This window comes from Physella acuta, unplaced genomic scaffold (assembly GCF_028476545.2).
Source record: "Physella acuta isolate Inbredline_101_S28 unplaced genomic scaffold, ASM2847654v3 ptg001441l, whole genome shotgun sequence".
Lineage (NCBI taxonomy): Eukaryota > Metazoa > Mollusca > Gastropoda > Physidae > Physella > Physella acuta.
Genome location: NW_026732956.1, coordinates 35,987 through 57,153, shown reverse-complemented (window position 1 = coordinate 57,153; position 21,167 = coordinate 35,987). Strand labels below are relative to the sequence as shown.

Below are 21,167 nucleotides of genomic sequence, written 5' to 3'. Positions count from 1 at the left end.
CACTTCATACATTTAAAAAACTTGGTGTTTTTTAACGTTGCAGACCAGTAGGTCTATAATATTTCTATTACGTTATAGCTTTACTGGTCATTTTGTTTTTTACCATTAGTCGGATAAGTCATAAGCACACGGGTCTAAGTTAAACATGTTTTTCATAGACTCATGACGGAAAACAACTTTGCTCAGTAGGCATTGTTTCAGCCGAATTTCTGATATTCTTCTAAACATTAACGGTTTTTTCAACGCTAGAGTTAAGTCTACAAATTGGCGACCACCCAGCAGAGTTTCTTCCAGGCATCTCTACCGCCCCCCCTCCCCGAACGAAATGGAATTTATATAGAAAATATATACTTTTGATAGTGTCCGCCCCCCCCCCCCCCCCCCGAAAATTTCAAGTGCACCCACGAAAAAAAAAGTCTGGAAGAAACATTGCCGCCCAGAAAGCCCTACAAGAGCCCCCAGTTTGGGAACCCATGATTTAGGTAAATGGTTTTAAAACAGAAAGCGATGACAGCTGATGTTGATACTAGAGGACAGAGGGCGCCCTTTTTAAAAATGTACTTTATTAAATGAAAAACTCACATTAAGGTAGCCTTTGTTGTGTAAATAACGATCACTTAACTAACAAAAACAAAAAAAATTGTTGGAAAATTAAATTTACTAACCTGTGAGAGCGCCGACCTTCGTAAGGACACAAGTAAGTACAGACCAACACAAGTCGATGAGGTTAGGGTGAAACTATTTATATGTTCTCAATCACAAACACTCAGCACTCCCTCCCACATAAATTCCACATCACCTCATACCCTCCATCTGTCCCTAGTTTATGCAATCAGTGGAATTAACCTGTATTTGTATCACAAAAAACAAACAAACAAAAAACAACTCAACATTTCATAAATTCATGTAGATACAAAAGCTCATAAAAAATAATGTACACGTACAATAGCTGTGAGTGATCTGTTGAATGATCTGCACCTTGACTATTTTAACCGACTTAACATAAATACTCACACAGTTTTACAGGATCGAACATATTTCTTGCAAGAGACTATTAGTAACCAAATAGGACATGAGCAAGTTTCACAAGCCATTACTTAAAATAGCTGCATAGCAAGCATGTGTAGAATATGTGGACATTAAAAAAAAAACCCACATAAACTACAAATGATTGTAGATCCATCTTCACGAGTTTGGGCACTATTCACACCCATATGTCTGCAAGTACATAATCATTCCCATTCCGTTTATAACAAATTAATACAATGAAAAATTAAATTTGGAAAGAAATTTTAAAAAAAGGACACAGGCAATGGACACCAGCGAGAAAAGTTTCAAAGGTATTTGAGAGGTCCATAAATTAATTTAAAAATCTTGCACGGCGTAGTTACAATTAATATGGTTGTAAAATCCTGTCTGTCTGGTTTTTTTCTGACTTTACTAAAGATTGGATGTATTTGATGTTTTTAATATTTTCGGTAACTAAATAAAAATTAAAAAGAAAGCAAAAACAGTTTGGTTTTCACGTGTAATGGCGACATAAACAATGGCATCTTGTTATTCGATAGTGTACAATTTTATTGTACACTTTGTAAGCTAAAAATAGAAAAACTAGGTCATGGTGTTTAAATTTGCATTGTTATTTAAAAACTTTATCTGCAAAGTTTTGTAAACAAAAAAAACTATAAAGTGGGGCTGTCAGAAATCGATCACGGAGTTCCTGTACAGCCAATCAATGTTTGTCTTACGAAAGTGAAACATCGGGTTATAACTTAGGCTTGATGAAAATAAATAGAAATGTAGCCTTAAACTCAACACATTATTTTCAAGACAAGTTCTCTGGATCTGCAACTTGTATAGCATTGATTCTAAAAATATTAAATGTAACATCATTGTCCACCAGCCCACCGTACTAATCTAGCACTGGCAATGTCTTCTGATGTGGTAGTTTTCAGTGGGAACACCTCCGGCCGTCTTGTTGCGATGTCCACCACAGTTAAGATATAACGATGTCCCCGTTTAGATGGGGTAGCATAGATAAGATCAGGTCGATCGCTATTTTTTCAAATGGTTTGCTTCCCCAATCTGTAGGTTGAAGTGGAGCTACTGGCGGTTTGGCTGTACCCTTATTCCTATATATTTGGCATGATCTCATGTACTCTGTTATGCCTTAGTCCGTGCCTGGCCACTGAAATGTCGTCGCAATTATTCGTTTGGTTTGGTTTCGTTTTCCTCCTGCCCGTGTACCCCGTCAGTGCTAGGTCGTGCGTATGGTGTAAAATATGTCTTCTGTATTTCTAGGGTACCACCCGTTGGTTAACCTCGTAGTTATATCACATGAATGTTCTAAGCGGGATATTGTCTTTAACGACAAACGAGTGTTTTTTGCTGTTGTTACTGACATCTTCCGTGCAGTGTTTCTTCCAGACTTTTTTCTCCGGGGGGGGGGGGGGGGGGGGCACTTGAAATTTTCGGGGGGGGGGGGTAGACTTTCTTCGGGGGGTGGGGGCGGACATTGTTAAAAGTATATATTTTCTATATAAATTATATAAATTTCATTTCGTTCGGGGGGGGGGGGGGGAGCGGTAGAATTTTTTTCGGGGGGGGGGGGGGGGGCCGAAGAGATGCCTGGAAGAAACTCTGCTTCCGTGCCTATACTAATACTTTTTGTAGTGGTAAATCTTGCTGCTGCTTTTCTTTGAAATGTGTGTACTTATATATTGGTTGCTGTTGGCTCATTGTCTTTAAAGTTTTCCCCGTTAACGTTACCCGAACCTAGTTCTGTTTGCTCACCCTCTTCCCTTTTCCTTGATTGGGCCCCTTGTTTCCTCCACTTGTATTAGCCCCAAATCACACTAAAATCATGACGTTAATTTATAGATGAACCCATGGTTAAAATGTATGCCAATTTGCTTTGTAAGCTACACAAAATGTTAATTTTGTGACTTAAGGGATTTTAGAACTGTTGTCTTCGATTGAACATTAACCGTGTTAAGGGTAGGAATGTGTAAGCAATAATTCAATGGGCGAAAATCTTGCAAAATAAAAGAACAAAGAAAATCAAACGCATTGCCTGAACTTCAGACAAAAGAAAAGAATCTGACCCCCCCCCCCCCCCCCCACACACACACGCGTTATGAACACCACTTTGTAGCATACTTTTGTTAATAAACCGGGAGTGATCTCACCTAAACTTTCTCGAATATTCTAATATAACACCACGGGGGATGGCAACTCGGGATATTGATATGATTTTCAATCCATTTTTACTTTCTCGTATATACGAAGTGAAGAGAAAGTATTGTAATCGTGCACAAAAATCACTTGAAATTTTAACAATTTTCACCGCATTACACCTCAGTACTTCATCACATCCGAAGTATAGAGGACTTATTTTAATCGGGCAAAAATTATCAATCCAGATTTATCAAAATTAAGAGGTTTTATGCGAAATCCAGTCTGAAAAACTGGGCTTTGCAATTCTGTCTGTATGTCTGTGTGTCTGTGTGTGTCTGTGTGTAAACACGATTACTTGAGTACCGTTACAGCTAGGTTGATGAAATTTCATATATAAGTATTTTACCAAAATCGTAGATCCGTATCAACTTTTGAGCGATTTCCGATAACCGGAAGTGTTTTTTTTTCTGCTTTGAATTTTTCAAAAGCCTATAACTTGAGTACTATTTCAGATAGATACATGAAATTTCACATGTAAGTAAAAGATCTAATTCTCTACCTTCTGTCAAATTTTGAGTAATTTCCGTTGAACGGAAGTAGTAATTTATGCTACTTCCGATTTCTCAAAAAACTAATGTAAATTTTTAAAGTACTAATAATATTGCGCACTATTATGCACTTTTTTATTTGGCGTTCACTTGGTGTGCAATTCTTTTGTCTACGAGATTTTATTCTATTTTTTAAAACTTTAAGTATTTAAAATGGATTAAAAATCATGTTTATAGCCCGAGTTCCCAACCGCTGTTGTTATATAGAAGAATATTCGAGAAAGTTTAGGGGAGATCACTCCTGGTTTATTAATTACGTAAACTTTAAAAAATAGAATAGAATCTCGTAGAAAATAAGAATTGCGCACTAAGTGAATGGCAAACAATATCAGTATAATAGTGCGGAATGTGAGTACTTTATAAATTCATTTTAGTTTTTTGAGCAGTCGGAAATAGCGTAAATTACTATTTCTGGTCAACGGAAATTACTCAAAATTTGATAAAAGGTAGAGAATTAGATCTTTTACTTACATGTGAAATTTCATTTATCTATGTGAAATAGTACTCAAGTTATAGGTTTTTGAAAAATTCAAAGTACAAAAAGTTCCACTTCCGGGTATCGGAAATCGCTCAAAAGCTGATACGGATCTACGATTTTGATATAATACTTATATATGAAATGTCATCAACTAGCTGTAACGGTACTCAAGTTATCGTATTTACACACACACACAGACACACAGACACACAGACACACATAAACACAGACATACGGACAAGATTGCAAAACTATGTTTTTCCGACTCATGGAGCCATAAAACGTCGAGATTTGCAAAAATCTCGATTTTTTTTTATTTTTTTTTTGCACGAATACAAGACTTTCTCTATACTTCGTATATACGAGAAAGTAAAAAAGGGATGGGGTTAATTGAATCCTTAAGCGTCGTTTAACAAAGCTCAAACGAATTTTTCACGAAATTTCCGCCGAGACCATCAACGCATGACGTCAGCGATCAGGATCTAATCTCAAGTGTTGGTGTGTCCAACAAGCGAAAGATGATTCACATCCGCAACTTTCTCTCATTGGTCTTTGGTTGTCGCTCACTTAACGCTAGATGGTGAGTGCAGGACACACAAAAAAAATAAACAAACGAAAGTCATTCAAGAAGGAAAAAACAAACGAGGATATACATTAATTACTGACAATGGATAATCAGCAATTACATAATTATTTGGATTTTTCTTTTTTAAGTTTTCTTTTTTAAGTAACTATTTTAAAAGATCCTACGAAGTTAATATTTTCAAGAACGGTTATGTAATTTAAGTAGTGTGTAAATATTAAAATTAAAAAAAAACAGCCGAATATATTTGAACAGTGTAAAGGATTTGTGTCAGTACGGAATTAAAATGGCTAGAAGAAGCAAAACAGAGTGTGATAAAACAGGTTAGATTTTTAATATGACATTATGTAAGTACCAGGACTTTATGTTAGTAGCTGGACAGTATGTTAATTACAGTAGAGCACATTTTGTTAGTTATTGTACAGGATATTATATTTGTTATTGTTTGTACATTGTTTTATTGGCTGAGCAGGACATTAAGTATGTAACTGGACACGACATCATGTTGTTTAATAGGAGATACGTTTTGGACACACGAACAGAAAAAATGTTTAGTTTGTTTAGAGGCTTAGACAAGTTTTCTGGGTGGAGGGGAGAGTAGATAGAACGGCAACACGATTTCCTCAATTTGGGGCCCATGTATATATACATTTAGGTGAGTGCACACAGTAATATGACGTCATTGATTCTCGAGTAAACATTGAATAAAAAGGCAATTTTGTCTAATCTAAGTGGTTTGCGTGAAGAGTTTCTTTCATACAATTCTTCGGGTAGGGGCGAAGCCCCACCCCCCGCGTAAGAACGTCTGAGCCCCCCCCCCCCCCCCTCCCTAACTCAAAAGAAATTTCTTCATCGATACTCTATAATAGAATTACCGCCTAATTAATGTGTCTAATCTAAAAAGTGGTTTTTTTGCAATTTCTTTAATGCAATTCTTCGGGTAGTGGCTAAGCGCGACACCAGTGTTTCTTTCAGACTTTTTCCTCCCCGGAGAGGGGTGGGGGTACTTGAAATTTTCGGGGGCGGGGGGTAGAATTTTCGGGGAGGGGGCGGACACTGGAAAAAGTATATAATTATATTTCGTTGAATGGGACGGTAGACATGTTTTTGGGGGGTGGGGGGGGGGGGTGGTTTTAGTTTAGAGAAAAGAGACAGCACTATCAGCCTAGCGCCCGTTGTATCCTTCCTCAACGGGCCATTTTTCTCGTATAAAAGATCTACATATCGTCTTAAATGGGTAATGGGAAATCGTTTAATAGATAATTGAAACGTTTATCGTCAATCAAGCTGTAAACTGAAAAATGTGGTCGTTGTATCGTCCCCACAACAAATTCTTTGATATGTGAATGATTGTGGCTCCAGGCAGGCATATTATTTGGACACCAACTATATTACACATATGCGGAAATTGTACGACAATTTTAACTATTATAAAGTTGTGCTCAATAACTTAAACACTGAAAACTTTGGAATTTGCTTTGATTAAATCAGCCTATATCTAAGAAAAAAAAACTATCATAAAAAGCTGCTGTAAAAATATTTAATGCTGTTGTCAATGCTTTTGGTTCTAAGCGAACTATCCCAGTTTCTCTTTCTTCTCACAAATTTGATTTGACGGCTATGCAGACGACTTGGGCTCTGCTGGCGTCTCATTCCGTATTTATGTTCTACAACCAACAGCACACGAAGTGAAATATACTGTCAGCAATTTTGTACCAGATTGCACTCAAAATCCTCAACAATTCTAAAGCTAACCTCCAATACTCCACAAGAAATTTGCATGTTATCTTGAGAGAAAAATCCATGCATTTCTGGATGCCTTCATTAAACAGCTGTAAGGAACAGACGTTAACTTCAATATGAATGTCTTTATCATTTCTCAAGAATCTACAGATGCTGGCATAAAAAAGCGCCTTCAGTTTCTAAATGGCTCTCGGGAAGGGGTTAAGGGGCTCTTCCCATTCCTTCACACCAGCTACCCCACCCAGTTTATTTTTACTTAATAGATAATGACATATGAAAGTTTTTGAAAATATGAAACAGAAAACCACTCAATTTTACTTCTTCGGATAAAGATAATTACGACTGTATTTCTTTTTAATTATTTATTAAACGATAAGCTTATGACATAATTTTTACATTTTTGCCTGAAAGTATTTGTCAAAAAAATACTATTTTGCGTGTATTTTTATATCTTTTGAAAGATTTTGATAACAACTCTGTTGAAAGCCACACCGATTTATTAAGGAAGAAATGTGTTCAGTTTGATGAGTGTATTGACCAGTTGTATACACAAGCTAACGGAATCATAATAGGCAGCACCAAGGATGTGAACTTAAAGCCACTCTGTAGGTAAGTACTGTAGTAATAAGCTCACTATTGAAAACCTAAATTTTTAAAATATGTTTTATTACACTAACATGGACATGCAGTCACTCTTTGTTAATGTCTATAAATGCTAGTTTTAAGAAAATTAAATGCCTTTGCGCTCTTTTTTGTGCGCAGTTTTTAGTTTCGCAGGTTTCTGTTGCGCAGTTTTCCGTTACACATCTTTCCGGTCACCCATTTATTTTTTGTTACTAACCTGCTAAAAACGCAGTATATTATAATATTTCTTGACTTATGAAAAATTTGTATCACGCCTATTACATTATTATTTAGGCCTGCATATTACGAAGAGGGTACTAATCATTACTATTAATCATTTTTTTATTTAAAAAAACAATTGTTATGGGGAAACGGTTGGTATAGAGTCTATAATAATGTTAATTAACACTGCCTTTTTACTTTTCTACTTTGAATTCTTCAAAAGCCTATAACTTAAGTACTATTTCAGATAGATAAATGAAATTTCACATGTAAGTAAAAGAACTAATTCTCTACCTTCTGTCAATTTTGAGTAATTTCCGTTGACCGGAAGTAGTAATGTACGCTATTTCCGATTTCTCAAAATACTAATGTAAATTTATAAAGTATTACGCACATTTTATTTGGCGTTCACTTGGTGTACAATTCTTTTTTCTACGAGATTTTATTCTATTTTAAAAACTTTAAGTGATTAAAAATCATGTCTATATCCCGGGTTGCCATCCCCTGTTGTTTCAAATAAGAACATTCGAGACAGTTTAGGGGAGATCACTCCCGGTTTATTTGTAAAGTACTAATTTTCGAAACATTGATGCTATTAAAAAGTTGATGGATAGTTAAATTAGCACAAAACAAATATCGTATTTATTACTACTGCAATACAAGTCGTAGGGTCTCATGGGTGTTATAATATACGAGCCGACCTGCGGCGTATAATACGCCGCTATTTAATTGTTTTATTTTCTACTTTTCAGTAATTCATAATTTGTGAATTCGACAGTGCCAATGCTGCCACTGAAAATATTTGCTTTAAAACACTACCCCCCCCCCCCCCCTTGCCCCAACCCTGCACCCCCCCCCCCCCGTGAAAACAGCCTCCTCTTAGTTACCTCCCCTAAGTTACAAATAATTTCAAACTAAATTATCTGCCCTAATAGCCGTCACTAAACCCGGCTCTACGATAGTAAACATTTAGCGTGAACCACAGCTCACCAGGCCATGTGGGGGATGGGGGGTAGTGATAGAGAGGAGGAAGAGAGGGGACTGCAAGGCACGCTTGCAGCTTGTTTTCTAACGTCGCCAAGAAGAGAATTATATATATAGATTGATAAGTGTACCATACGCGACTTACATATATATATATATATATATATATATATATATATATATATATATATATATATATATATATATATATATATATATATATGCGTATATATGTATATATATAGAACTGAAGCCAATAGGGATGTCTTGGGAGATGTCAAAATTAATAGCCGAGGATAGGAAGAAATGGAAGGAAATGGTGGAGGCCCTTTGCTCCATAAGGAGCAAAGAGGACTAAGCTAAGCATGTATATATATATATATATATATATATATATATATATATATATATATATATATATATATATATATATATATATATGTAACTGGGGTAGGCCTAACTACCAGTTACAAATGATAACGAACGAGAGGCCGAGACGCGGTGTTGGTCTGATGCAACCGATAACAGGTGGCTTATTGGGTCGGGCTGATAACAACCTCAAAGCCAGCGCGTGCTATTTTGGGAAACGGTATTCAGACGGCCTGTCAACTTTGATGGATAGGACGCAGATGTTATTTTACGGTCTGTACGTTTGAACTACGCAACTGGTGGTCGGAGATCGAGTACAAGTATCGATTACGGAGAAATACAAGTACGGAGACGAGTACGGATACAAGGCATAAATAGGAGGGGACGGCAGAACTCTCGCTCGGCTCTCTCTTCCCGTTTCAGCGAGCTCTCTTCCATCTTCATCGCTCGCTTAGATCAGTCAGTCTGTGTGACTATGTCAAGTCGGTTATAGAACGGGTTAGCCGTATTGTGTTAAGGAGGATTATAGACATGTGGATTCAGTTATATAAAGCCTAGTGAAGGACTGTTAGGGGTCAGTTGATTCAGACTATTATTGAGAAGCATTCCTGTTGATTTATTGTGTTATTATGAAGCATTTCTTGATTCATGTAATAAAGGATCAATAGCGAACCTGCATCTTGAGTATCTATACTGTGGTCAATGTTGTCTAGAATGAGTGGTTAAACTCGTTAACACGTGGCACTACAGGCAATTAGGTCTCATTACATGTGGCGTTGCGAGCATGGTAACTGTTGGCTCGTTACAATTGGCGTTGTCGGCAGGATAAATGTTCGCTCGTCACAATTGGCGCTGCGATCAGGATGAATTCAACTAGACTTGCCGTTTAAGGCACCCATAGTCAACCTTGTGCATAACTGTGTTTAGTGTGTGTGTGAATTCGGACATTCAGGAACTGTGAAAATTGAGGAACGAGGAAAATTTTTTCATACACACACGGTAAGAAAGAACTCTCTTTTTTTTAGTACTTAAGGAAGAAAATGTCTACTCTGGACGAGAAGCAGACCCATATAGTGGTCCTACCCAGAGAGTCCCATATTAACAAATTTTACGGGGACGGAGACCCAACTTTAACCAACAGGTTCAGTGAAGAGGTCAAAGCGGCCTGGGCCTCGAGACATATGTCACCAGAGGAAAGATTAAGACTGCTGATGGGCAGTATAGGTGAAACGGTTAGGGCAGAGGTTAAGTGCCACGATAGGACCGTCCAATCAGATCCAGATAAGGTGCTGGATCTGATTATGGAGACCTTTGGGGAGAGACGGTCGGGAGTGCAACTGCTATCGGGATTCGTGGGCTTAAAGCAGAGAATGGCGGAGAGTGTGATGGAGTACTCACACAGGATGAACAGGGCCTTTGATTTGGTAAAGGGCAAATCACCGGACATTGATGTACGCCTACTGAGGGACCATTTCATCGAGGGGCTAGCAACCCCGATCTTAAGGAGAGAGTTGAAAGAGGAGGTCCACAGAGACCAGCAGTTGACCTTCCTTCAGGTCAGGAACTCAGCGATCCGCAGGTCCGAGGATGAGGACCAATCGAACTGTTCGGTGGACAAAGTCTCTGTGCCTGAACAGAGACAATCCCCACCCACAGGGGCCGACACGATGGAGACCATGATGGCTCAACTGTTGGCCCACCTAGAGAAGGTTGACCAACGCTTGAAGTGGTTGGAAAGCAGGTCAACAGCTGAGAATCAGGAAAAGAACGGGACAAAACAGGGACGGGTTGGACGGCCGCGTCCTGCCAAGCCATCACTCCAATGGACGGCAGACGGTCGACCAATTTGTTTGTCTTGTTCACAACCCGGACATATGGCACGGTACTGCCAGGGAAACGGTCGTCCTCTGTAAGGCAGGGCCAGGCTACAGAGGGGCGAGGTTATGGCCCAAGAAGCAAAATGATGGGAGTCTGTCCCGAAATGGTGATTACGATTGGGGACATCGCGGTGAAGGCAATTGTGGATACAGGCTCCCAGGTGACGACAATCACGGAAAATTTTTACACCAAATGGATGAAAGGAAAAGACCATAGGTTGAGGTCTGACACATGCATGCGCCTGACGGCAGCTAATGGACTAACCATTCCATACTGTGGTTATTTTCTGGCGGATGTCGTGGTGGCAGGACATAGGTTGAAGCAGGTTGGGGTGTTCGTTACGAAACACAACCTAGAGACAAATGTGTCAAATATACCTTGCCTGTTGGGCATGAATATTCTTGGCCAGTTGCCAGAATTTCTTACAAATATTGTCGGATCGACCACACCAGGTCGGGGATCCAAGTTGGCCAGGTTTGCCAAGACCAGAGGAAGGATATCAGTCCCGGCAAACACGGTCAAGGCAATCACATTACAAATTGGTGATAGAAGCGTGAATGGTGATGTGATGATAGAACCATGTGGCGCCGCACTGAGGGCAGGCGTCGTGTTACTGCGGACATACACATCAGCGGAAAACGGACTAGTTCAAGGGTTGGTAGCAAATGTTTTGGATGAAGAAATTTTTATACCACCTAATACTCTGGTAGGAGTACCACAGAACGTCGAGGTACTAAGGTCGGCACAGTGCATCGAACTGAGCAATACCAGCAGTAATGAAGTAACAATTAGGTCGGTCAATGTGACGGCCGAGGTGAAGAAAGAGGTTGGCCGATCATATACATTCCCGGAAACTGAGGACCCAAAACTAAATGAATTGCTGAATAAATACAGTGATATATTTGCCTCGTATGAGGGTGATTTGGGGTACACGGAAGTAATAAAACACCAGATACCCTTACTACAAGACAAGCCGGTGGCGCAACCTTATCGAAGATTACCACCGAGTCACTACTCGGCGGTGAAAGCACACCTGAATGATCTACTAAAAAAGGGAATTATTACAACCAGTACGAGTCCGTATGCGGCACCGATAGTAGTGGTAAAAAAGAAGTCAGGGGAGATAAGACTGTGTTGTGATTACCGGAAATTGAACAATATCACGAGAAGGGATGCATTCCCCTTGCCTCGTATTGATGAATGTCTCGATGCGTTGGGGGGAGCAAGATTTTTTTCTACCTTGGATTTGGCTAGTGGCTACCACCAAGTGGCCATGCACCCCAACGATCAACATAAAACTGCATTTATTTCTCCACTGGGACTGTACGAGTGGACCCGTATGCCGTTTGGTCTAACTAATGCACCTGCTACATTCCAGCGAGTAATGCAGAGTGCTATGAGTGACTTTCTATTTCAAATAATGTTGGTGTATTTGGATGATATTCTAGTTTACTCAAAAACTTGGGAGGACCATCTAAAAAGATTAGAACAAGTGTTTCTCCGTCTTAGGGAGATAGGAGTAAAGCTGAACCCAGACAAATGCTGCTTTGGTTTGAAATCGGTACATTTTTTGGGTTACGTGATTTCGTCGGATGGCATCGCCACTGACCCAGATAAAATTGCAGCTGTTAAAGAATGGAAACAACCAACAACTACGGTAGAGGTCAGGTCATTCTTGGGCTTTGCTTCCTATTATAGAAAATTTGTGCCGGGTTTTGCAAAAATTGCCGCACCATTGCATGACTTGGTAAACAAAATGACAAAGAAACACAGTAAGGAGAAAAAGAAAGGTAAAACAAAACTGATAGGTGAACTATGGACTGATGAATGCCTGAACTCGTTTAAACTCTTGAAAAAGGCCTTGACAGAGGCACCGATATTGGGATACGCGGACTTTGACAAACCATTTCGGTTAGAAATTGACGCCAGCTCTAAAGGTCTGGGAGCTGTGCTATCACAACAACAAAAGCAAGGTTTCAGGGTTATTGCGTATGCAAGTCGAGCTCTGAAGGGATCAGAGAGGAACATGACAAATTACAGCGCCATGAAACTAGAACTTTTGACATTAAAATGGGCTGTGACGGAAAAATTCAGGGACTATTTATTAGGTGCTAAATGTGTGGTATACACTGACAATAACCCCTTGAGTCACCTAAAGACAGCAAAGTTGGGATCCATCGAACAGCGATGGGCAGCAGAATTGGCACTCTTTGACCTAGAGATAAAGTATCGCCCGGGGCGGTCCAATGGCAATGCGGACGCCTTATCAAGGAATCCTTACGAGAGACCGGGTGATGAGGAAGAAACACTGACAGGAATATGTGAGGTCAGAGCGTCAACAGATATCCCTCATGGGGTACAAGTGATGCAGAACGGGCAGACCGGGGTGGAGCACACATCCACGGAACCCGAACATATGGACAGCAGTGATTTTAATTGCCTTAATCACCAAAAGATAAGAGATGCCCAGAGAACGGATAGTGGCTTACAACCGCTATTGAAACACGTCCAGGAACAAAAATTCCCAGGAAGAAGGGAAAGAGAACAATTTGGTCGAGAAACAAAGAAAATACTGAGTCAGTGGAACCGTCTCAGTATAAAGGATGGTGTTCTCATGCGGAGAATTCATGACCAAATTGATGGCACAATACACCAGGTGGTGGTGCCGGGACAATTACGAGGAGAAGTGCTAAGGTTGGCACATGACAGGGCAGGACACCAGGGTCAGGACAGAACCCACAAAATATTACGACGGAGGTGTTACTGGCCCAATATGGAAATGGAGGTCAAACGCCATTGTGAGGCTTGTGTGAGGTGTCAGCATGCGAAAATGCCAGTTGTCAAAATGAGACAGCCATCAGGACACCTACTAGCGACAAAACCACTAGAGATTGTGGCTATGGACTTTACGTCGTTGGAGCAATCATCGGATGGGACGGAACATGTGTTGGTAATGACTGATGTATTCACCAAATGGACGGTGGCGGTGCCCACACGAGATCAGACTGCCAAAACAGTGGCAAAGGTATTATTAGAACATTGGTTCATCAAATATGGCATACCAAGACAATTACACTCTGACCAAGGAAGGGCCTTTGAGTCAGAAGTAATTAACCAACTGTGCAACCACTACGGGATCAACAAATCTAGAACAACCACATTTAATCCGAAAGGAAACGGACAGTGTGAACGGTTCAACCGCAGCATGCATGATTTGCTGCGTACGCTAGAACCTGAACAGAAAAAACGTTGGCCTGATTTTCTCCCAGAGTTGGTATATCTATACAACTGCACACCACATGCCACAACCGGCTTTTCGCCATACATGTTGCTGTTCGGACGAGAGGCTCGACTCCCTCTTGATTTGTTCCTAGGAAAAAGGGAGAGTATGACTGGCTCATACACCGCACTGGAATATGTGAATGAACATATGAGAAGAATTAGAGAAATGTACAGGGTAGTACAGGAAAGACTAGAACATGAATCTCGGCGAAGGGAACCGCCGATACAGACGAAGGACCCGCCACTCAAACTGAATGACAGGGTATTACTGCGTAGCCACCCGTTAGGCAGAAACAAAATCCACGATCTCTGGGGACAGGAGATATGGCAAGTCGTGGAGATGCCTAAAGCAGCAGGTGGCCCCTTTAAGATAAGACCCATCGATCACGCCAAACCGGATCGGTGGGCGAATATTGCTCAATTAAAGAAATATTGGAATAGGCAAGAAGAGCAGTTACACACAGAGAAACCCAAGACAATTAGGGAACCGGAAGTTATAACGGAAATTCACATACCCATTCCGGAACCATATCACCATCAACAGAACAACAGCGATACGCAAGGGGAGGATACCGGCAACAATGAGGATCCCGGTCCCTCCAGAAGCAGAGAGACAGTAGACCATCAGATAAGTGGTCCGCGGAGAAGTTTAAGGAACAGAAGGAATACGAAATTTTTTGTCAGCAACCATCAATTCTTTCATGGTCGCGCTGGTATGAAAACAGACTGTTCAAAGAGCTATAGAAGTGAACTGGTGAAGGCACCAAATGGAAAGGGTGGATGTGAATTCTAGAACTGTTTTGTGTCTCAGGAAGATGATGTAGACACAGTTGATATGTGAAATAGGTGGAACTGTCAATCGTATACGAATGGAACGTCGTGGACAGTGAGTAGAACAATAGATTTTTTTTTACGACTGTGCGATTGACTTTGGAGGAGTGCACCTGCCAGGCGTTGTTTGTGGTTGAAAACACACAAAAAAAGCAGGGGTGGATGTAACTGGGGTAGGCCTAACTACCAGTTACAAATGATAACGAACGAGAGGCCGAGACGCGGTGTTGGTCTGATGCAACCGATAACAGGTGGCTTATTGGGTCGGGCTGATAACAACCTCAAAGCCAGCGCGTGCTATTTTGGGAAACGGTATTCAGACGGCCTGTCAACTTTGATGGATAGGACGCAGATGTTATTTTACGGTCTGTACGTTTGAACTACGCAACTGGTGGTCGGAGATCGAGTACAAGTATCGATTACGGAGAAATACAAGTACGGAGACGAGTACGGATACAAGGCATAAATAGGAGGGGACGGCAGAACTCTCGCTCGGCTCTCTCTTCCCGTTTCAGCGAGCTCTCTTCCATCTTCATCGCTCGCTTAGATCAGTCAGTCTGTGTGACTATGTCAAGTCGGTTATAGAACGGGTTAGCCGTATTGTGTTAAGGAGGATTATAGACATGTGGATTCAGTTATATAAAGCCTAGTGAAGGACTGTTAGGGGTCAGTTGATTCAGACTATTATTGAGAAGCATTCCTGTTGATTTATTGTGTTATTATGAAGCATTTCTTGATTCATGTAATAAAGGATCAATAGCGAACCTGCATCTTGAGTATCTATACTGTGGTCAATGTTGTCTAGAATGAGTGGTTAAACTCGTTAACACGTGGCACTACAGGCAATTAGGTCTCATTACATGTGGCGTTGCGAGCATGGTAACTGTTGGCTCGTTACAATTGGCGTTGTCGGCAGGATAAATGTTCGCTCGTCACATATATATATATATATATATATATATATATATATATATATATATATATGTATATATATATATATATATATATATATATATATATATATATATTGTATGTGTATTTATATGTGTGTATACGTTCTTTTATTTATTATGCACATTTGCTTGTGTAGATGTTTATATAGGCAAGAGTATGTGTATATGTAAAATAGTAGGCTAATATATGTGAGAATTATAATATATATATATATATATATATATATATATATATATATATATATATATATATATATATATATATATATATATATATATATATATATATATATATATATATATATATATGTGTGTGTGTGTGTGTGTATGTTTGTGTGTGTGTGTAATATAAAATAGATTTTTATATTGAGTATGTGTATAAACTCGTACATGCAAATGCATAAATATTACGAATGTGTAGTGTATACGTATTTAAATGTAAGTGTATGTATATGTGTACAATTATAGGTTAATATTTGTATGCATTGGCCAGTTTCCTTGCAAGATCTTCTAACACGTCTGACAACTGTAAAAAAGATGATAAAATTGAGATTAACAAGTTCTTGAATCACCGCATGACATCAAACAATACATTTAAGTTGTGTTGGGAAGGAAGAGCTAAAACACCGTTTGATAATGTGTGTAGGTGAGTTTAATTTGATGTGAAGGTCTCGGTACATAAGATGTATGGAAAACAGTGGTATAGGGAAAACAATTGTTTGTTTTGGATTGTATGGACTTAAGTATATAACATTTTTACAATTTAAAAGGCTAATATAAAACTGTTTTTGAACTCATTAAATACAAACATTTTTCACATTTGGATTTCTTTTTTTATAGTGATGTTCAAGCTTCAAGCATCGTGTGTAAAGTTAACAGCACACAAAGAATAGCGCGAGAATTTGTGAATCAAGAGTTAAGAAATCTGGAATGTGGCTGCAGACAACTGAATGAAATACAAAAAGGTTGGCTGATTACATTTTACAACATAGGGGTCGTCCATAAATGACAACAACTTTTTAGACGATTCTTATCTTTCCATTATCACAAATCGTGACTCAGCATTTCAACCTGCCACCAACACCTCTGGCATTAGATTCCATTATGGCTATCTCTAAACCTAATAGACAGGCTACACTACCTGCTAATTATACATCTGGTGAGGGGGCTAATACTCATGCTACATTACCTGCTTAATATTCAACTGGTAATGTAGTTGCCACGCAATCTACATTTCTTTCTACAGAAAGACTGTCCTAGAGAAATGAAAAGTCCTAACTTTAAAATTGTATAATAATCAAACACACATAACTGAGTGAGGATGGATTGTCTGATATGTTAGATATTTTGTTAATGAAGACAAGTTTTCTTTATAATCTTGCTGCTAATCCTCGACACTTAAAACTTTGTGATAAAAAATTATCTAGGAGTGTTGCGTCAATTATGCCGGACACCGTCGACCAATATAGTAAGATATATTGCTAAACGTACAAAAGTTTCCTGCAATTAAAAAAACAAAACAAATTTATTTAGGTGGACTGCCAAAGTCAGTTTTGATTGGTGTTGGTATTGGCGGATTTCTGATTCTGGTCATCATTTGTCTCGTCAGTTATATCTGCTGCAAGAGGAACAAATCGAAAAAAAAGTAAGCCGCCATCTTGTTTACATAATTGATAGATACCAAGACTGACAAGGGTCTTTTGTGGTTTTAAATAAAGGGAAATTTTGCGCAGGTTTTCAAAACTGTTAAACATTGGTTTTTAATATTTGAATTTTATATCCATTCTCCTTGTAGTATAGTAAATACATTACATTCAAGTAAATAGTATAAAATATATTTTATTGATTTTGAAAGAAATAAATTAGGCACCGTTTAAACCAATTAAAATATAAAATTATTCGAGAAATATAAGCCACTAAATGTGCTGTCAAATTAGGCCGATGTTACTGGTCTAGTTTATCAATTTGGAATAAGATTCTAATGCAATAATAAATGAGACGTAGGCATAATATATCGACCAAATCATTTTTTTTACTGTAAACTTCAATCACTGACAGAGTGGGTTGTTAGTACAAATTTTTACTTAGTTCACAACGTTCGTTTGTGGGTTTGTGGCAAAATATAGAAGCTCAATTTTGACAAACTTCTAATGCAGCCATTTCGTTCACATTAAGGAAAAAAGAAAATAAAACTAATTAGCTTTCTTTAATAAAATGTTTAGTCGCTCATAAGATCTTTTACATATTTTAGCGACAAAAGCTTTATTAAAGAAAGCAAATAAGTTTTATTTTTTTATTTTCAGTGCTATAAAGGTTTTTTTTTTAATATTTTTTAAAAATATTTAGTTCTGATTCATCTATTGAGAACAATGTGTTTTCAGAAAGCGGCAGACCATGCCGAATGTGATTTACGTGTCCAACAAAGAGGACCCGGTCTATCATGAAATTCGTGACGACAAGGTCAGTGAAATGATAGAGGCTGTCTATGACTGGTGGGGTGCGTGGTTTGGGAGAGAGGCAGAGTTTCTTCCAGGCATCTCTTCGGTGGGGAAGGGGGGGGGGGCACCCCGAAGAAAGTCTACCGCCCCCCCCCCCCCCCCCCCCGAACGAAATGGAATTTATATAAAAAAATATATACTTTTAACAGTGTCCGCCCCCCCGGAAATTTGAGTCCGCCCCCCCCCCCACCCCCGAAATTTTCAAGTGCACCCCCGGAGAAAAAAGTCTGGAAGAAACACTGGAGAGAAGTGGCTGCTTATATTCACATGCCAGTCGACCCCACTGTTAGGTGGTAGTCCATATATAGTTTTTACATTCATAAGGGAGGGGAGGTTGGATTTATATGACGATGTGTGACGAAGGGAAAGGAGGCTCAAAATTTCTTGAAGTCACATTTTATTTTTCATTTTTAAAAAAAACTGATTATTTTTTTTAGCATTTTAAAAGACTTTTTTGTAAATTTATCAATAGAGGCTACCTAATTCTGACATAGAACTATATTTTAAAAAAGAAATGAGGAAGGGGTCAGGTTTATTTCTGTCATTTTTGTGGATGGGTTCGACTTTCTGTAATCATATGTGCCGAGGGAGAAAGGGAAGTGAAATAGTGACGACCTCTTAGCTCGTGATAAAATGCCTTTCCACATAAAAATCATTGTGGAAAAGTAGTGTTTTTTCAAGCATCTTTTCTTGAAAGGGGGGGGGGGGGTCGGGGGAGGGTTTCTTCCGACGAAATGAAAGCATACAGGCCTACAATACAAATATAAATTATATACTTTACTGATTCATAGATTCCACCAAAACTGCCATCGAGAAATGAAGACATGTTACCTGGCATGAAAATTAACTGTCAACAAATGGAGGAACATACCTATTTAGATCCCGTTATTAAAGGGATGCAATACAGGTTGGTGAGATAATTTGTTTTCATCTGTCATATGAGAGTAGGCGTAGCGACCAGAAGCGTAGCGACCCATTCCCCCCCCCCTCCCGTCCATTTTTTAAATATATTTAGTTATTCGTGATAATACCCCCCCCCCCCCCCCCCCAACTAGTTGGAAAGGTTGGTGGCGCTTTTTACCAGTCATTATCCCCTAAAGGTTGTTTTTTTTAACCACACAATTGATGTAGAAAATAGTTAAATCAGAGAGAAGAATCATGTATCCTTTTACTTTCTAAACCGTGACTGTGTATGATACCCCAGCTGTTCGCCCCTCTAAACATTAGTAGAATAAAACTAATTGAGTACAACCTAGTGTGTATGTGCCAACGTTTGAATGTGTAAACATTTTGTTTTTAAGAGTAAGTCGATCGATGATGAGAGAAACCTCTAACCCCGGTATGGACAGCCCGCCATCTTACAGCCAGAGCGAGAGGGACGCTGTAGAAAATGGCGACAGCGGATACTTTGTGCCGCTCCCCGATACGATAGATGATCAAGGAAGGCAACTCACGGCACCTGTTCCTGCGAAGAGAACAAAAATACCTGAGTCACCTTATTTTACGCTCGAAGAAGGAAATAATTAATTGTTTCTCTTCACCTGACACGATATCAGCGAAATATTATTACAAACGTTTACATGTGAAAAGCCTTTTTTTTTTTTTTTAAAAAAAGTTGTTGGTTAATTTTTTTGTACATTCCTTCAGGGGTCGTCTATGTATAAAGGCCATAAGGAGTGTCTGAGTTTTGTGATTATGTCAGACTATGTGTAGCAAAACTTGAGAGTGGGGGGTGGGATATAAAGTGTGTTGGCATACACTCTTTTAAAAGAAAAAAATCTGAAACTTGATTTTAGCAGTTCTTTTTATATTTCATGAAGATGTTTTTGTAAATTGTAAAGTACATTTATGGATGTGCCAAATCTCGACCGGCATTTTAAACATTAAGTAATGAAATATTTTCAACGGTTAATAAAAAATACGAGAAACTTTACACAAATTAATGATTATTTCCCTTTACTGGAGCTCTGAGTTTTACCAAAGTTCCCCTGCTCTCATTCCATCCCGGCTCCAGCAAGAATAAGCTGTCCCACAGCTCCTAGCTCCGCTCCACATCTATCAGATATAGCAAAGGGTGAAACTTTTCTTAAAATTTCAAAACTCAGTTAAAGATTAGTAAATGCAATTAAAATAAACACAAATCTTGCGTCACATTTTTTATAATAATTTCAATTGAAATTTTACTTTAAGCATTGAAAATAACTATAGAAACTATATAATTAAACATTTTCATTTAGAAAGACTTGGGATGAATATCGATACTGTACACATGACAAAGTATACACAAAATTTCTATTTATCTTGTAGTACATTATTTCATCAAACTTTTATAATTCAGATGCTCTTATACATAATTATGCACACAAAGTAAACTTGGGGTACGCTATCGGCAATAAAAGAACATCGGACAGAAAGGCAATAATAAATATCTGGCCGACCGATTCAAGCCGGAAAAAGATACGCAAAAAAAGAAATAAGCTCTAAAAGTTTTTTTTAAGATCAAAGCTTAACCCCCCCCCCCAGAGGCGTAGCGACCCTTCCCGGCGCCCGGGGACATACTTTCAATTTGGCGCCCCCTTGGGAGCAAATTTTCGATTTGCACTCCCCCCCCTCGAACTCTTCATTTGCACCCCCCTCAAACTTTCGATTTGCACCCCCCCCCCCCTCAAACTTTCGACGATTTGCACCCCCCCCCCCCCTCGAACTTTTCATTTGCACCCCCCCTCAAACTTTCAATTTGGCGTCCCCCCTAAGGTCGGCGCCCGGGGACATATGTCCCCCCCCGCCCCCCCCCCCGCTCGCTACGCTACTGCCCCCCCCCCCCCCCCCCTAAACAACCAACAAACCTACCAACCGAGTGTGCTCGTAAACTTTACTTTCTGTTAGAGCCACGCCTAACTACTTAAAATATGTCAGCGCTCCATTTTAAGTTTATAG

General features: G+C 39.2%; 1 protein-coding gene across 1 annotated transcript; it reads left to right on the top strand.

Annotated features, from left to right (window-relative positions):
* Positions 1-4,882: 4,882 nt before the first annotated feature.
* Positions 4,883-20,825, top strand: LOC131927795 (uncharacterized). Its single transcript, XM_059283623.1, has 8 exons — positions 4,883-5,169; positions 7,051-7,198; positions 16,226-16,378; positions 16,573-16,697; positions 17,266-17,377; positions 18,114-18,192; positions 19,022-19,137; positions 19,532-20,825. The coding sequence occupies exons 1-8, from the start codon at positions 5,133-5,135 to the stop codon at positions 19,755-19,757; spliced, it is 996 nt and encodes a 331-aa protein (XP_059139606.1). The 5' UTR covers positions 4,883-5,132; the 3' UTR covers positions 19,758-20,825.
* The last annotated feature ends 342 nt before the right edge of the window (positions 20,826-21,167 follow it).

Bases quoted from the DNA above. Each gene is read 5' to 3' on its own strand.
- LOC131927795 (XM_059283623.1), top strand. From the start codon at position 5,133: ATGGCTAGAAGAAGCAAAACAGAGTGTGATAAAACAG. The intron at 17,378-18,113 runs GTAAGCCGCCAT...ATGTGTTTTCAG, and splicing joins AGGAACAAATCGAAAAAAAA to AAAGCGGCAGACCATGCCGA. The intron at 18,193-19,021 runs GTCAGTGAAATG...ACTGATTCATAG, and splicing joins ATGAAATTCGTGACGACAAG to ATTCCACCAAAACTGCCATC.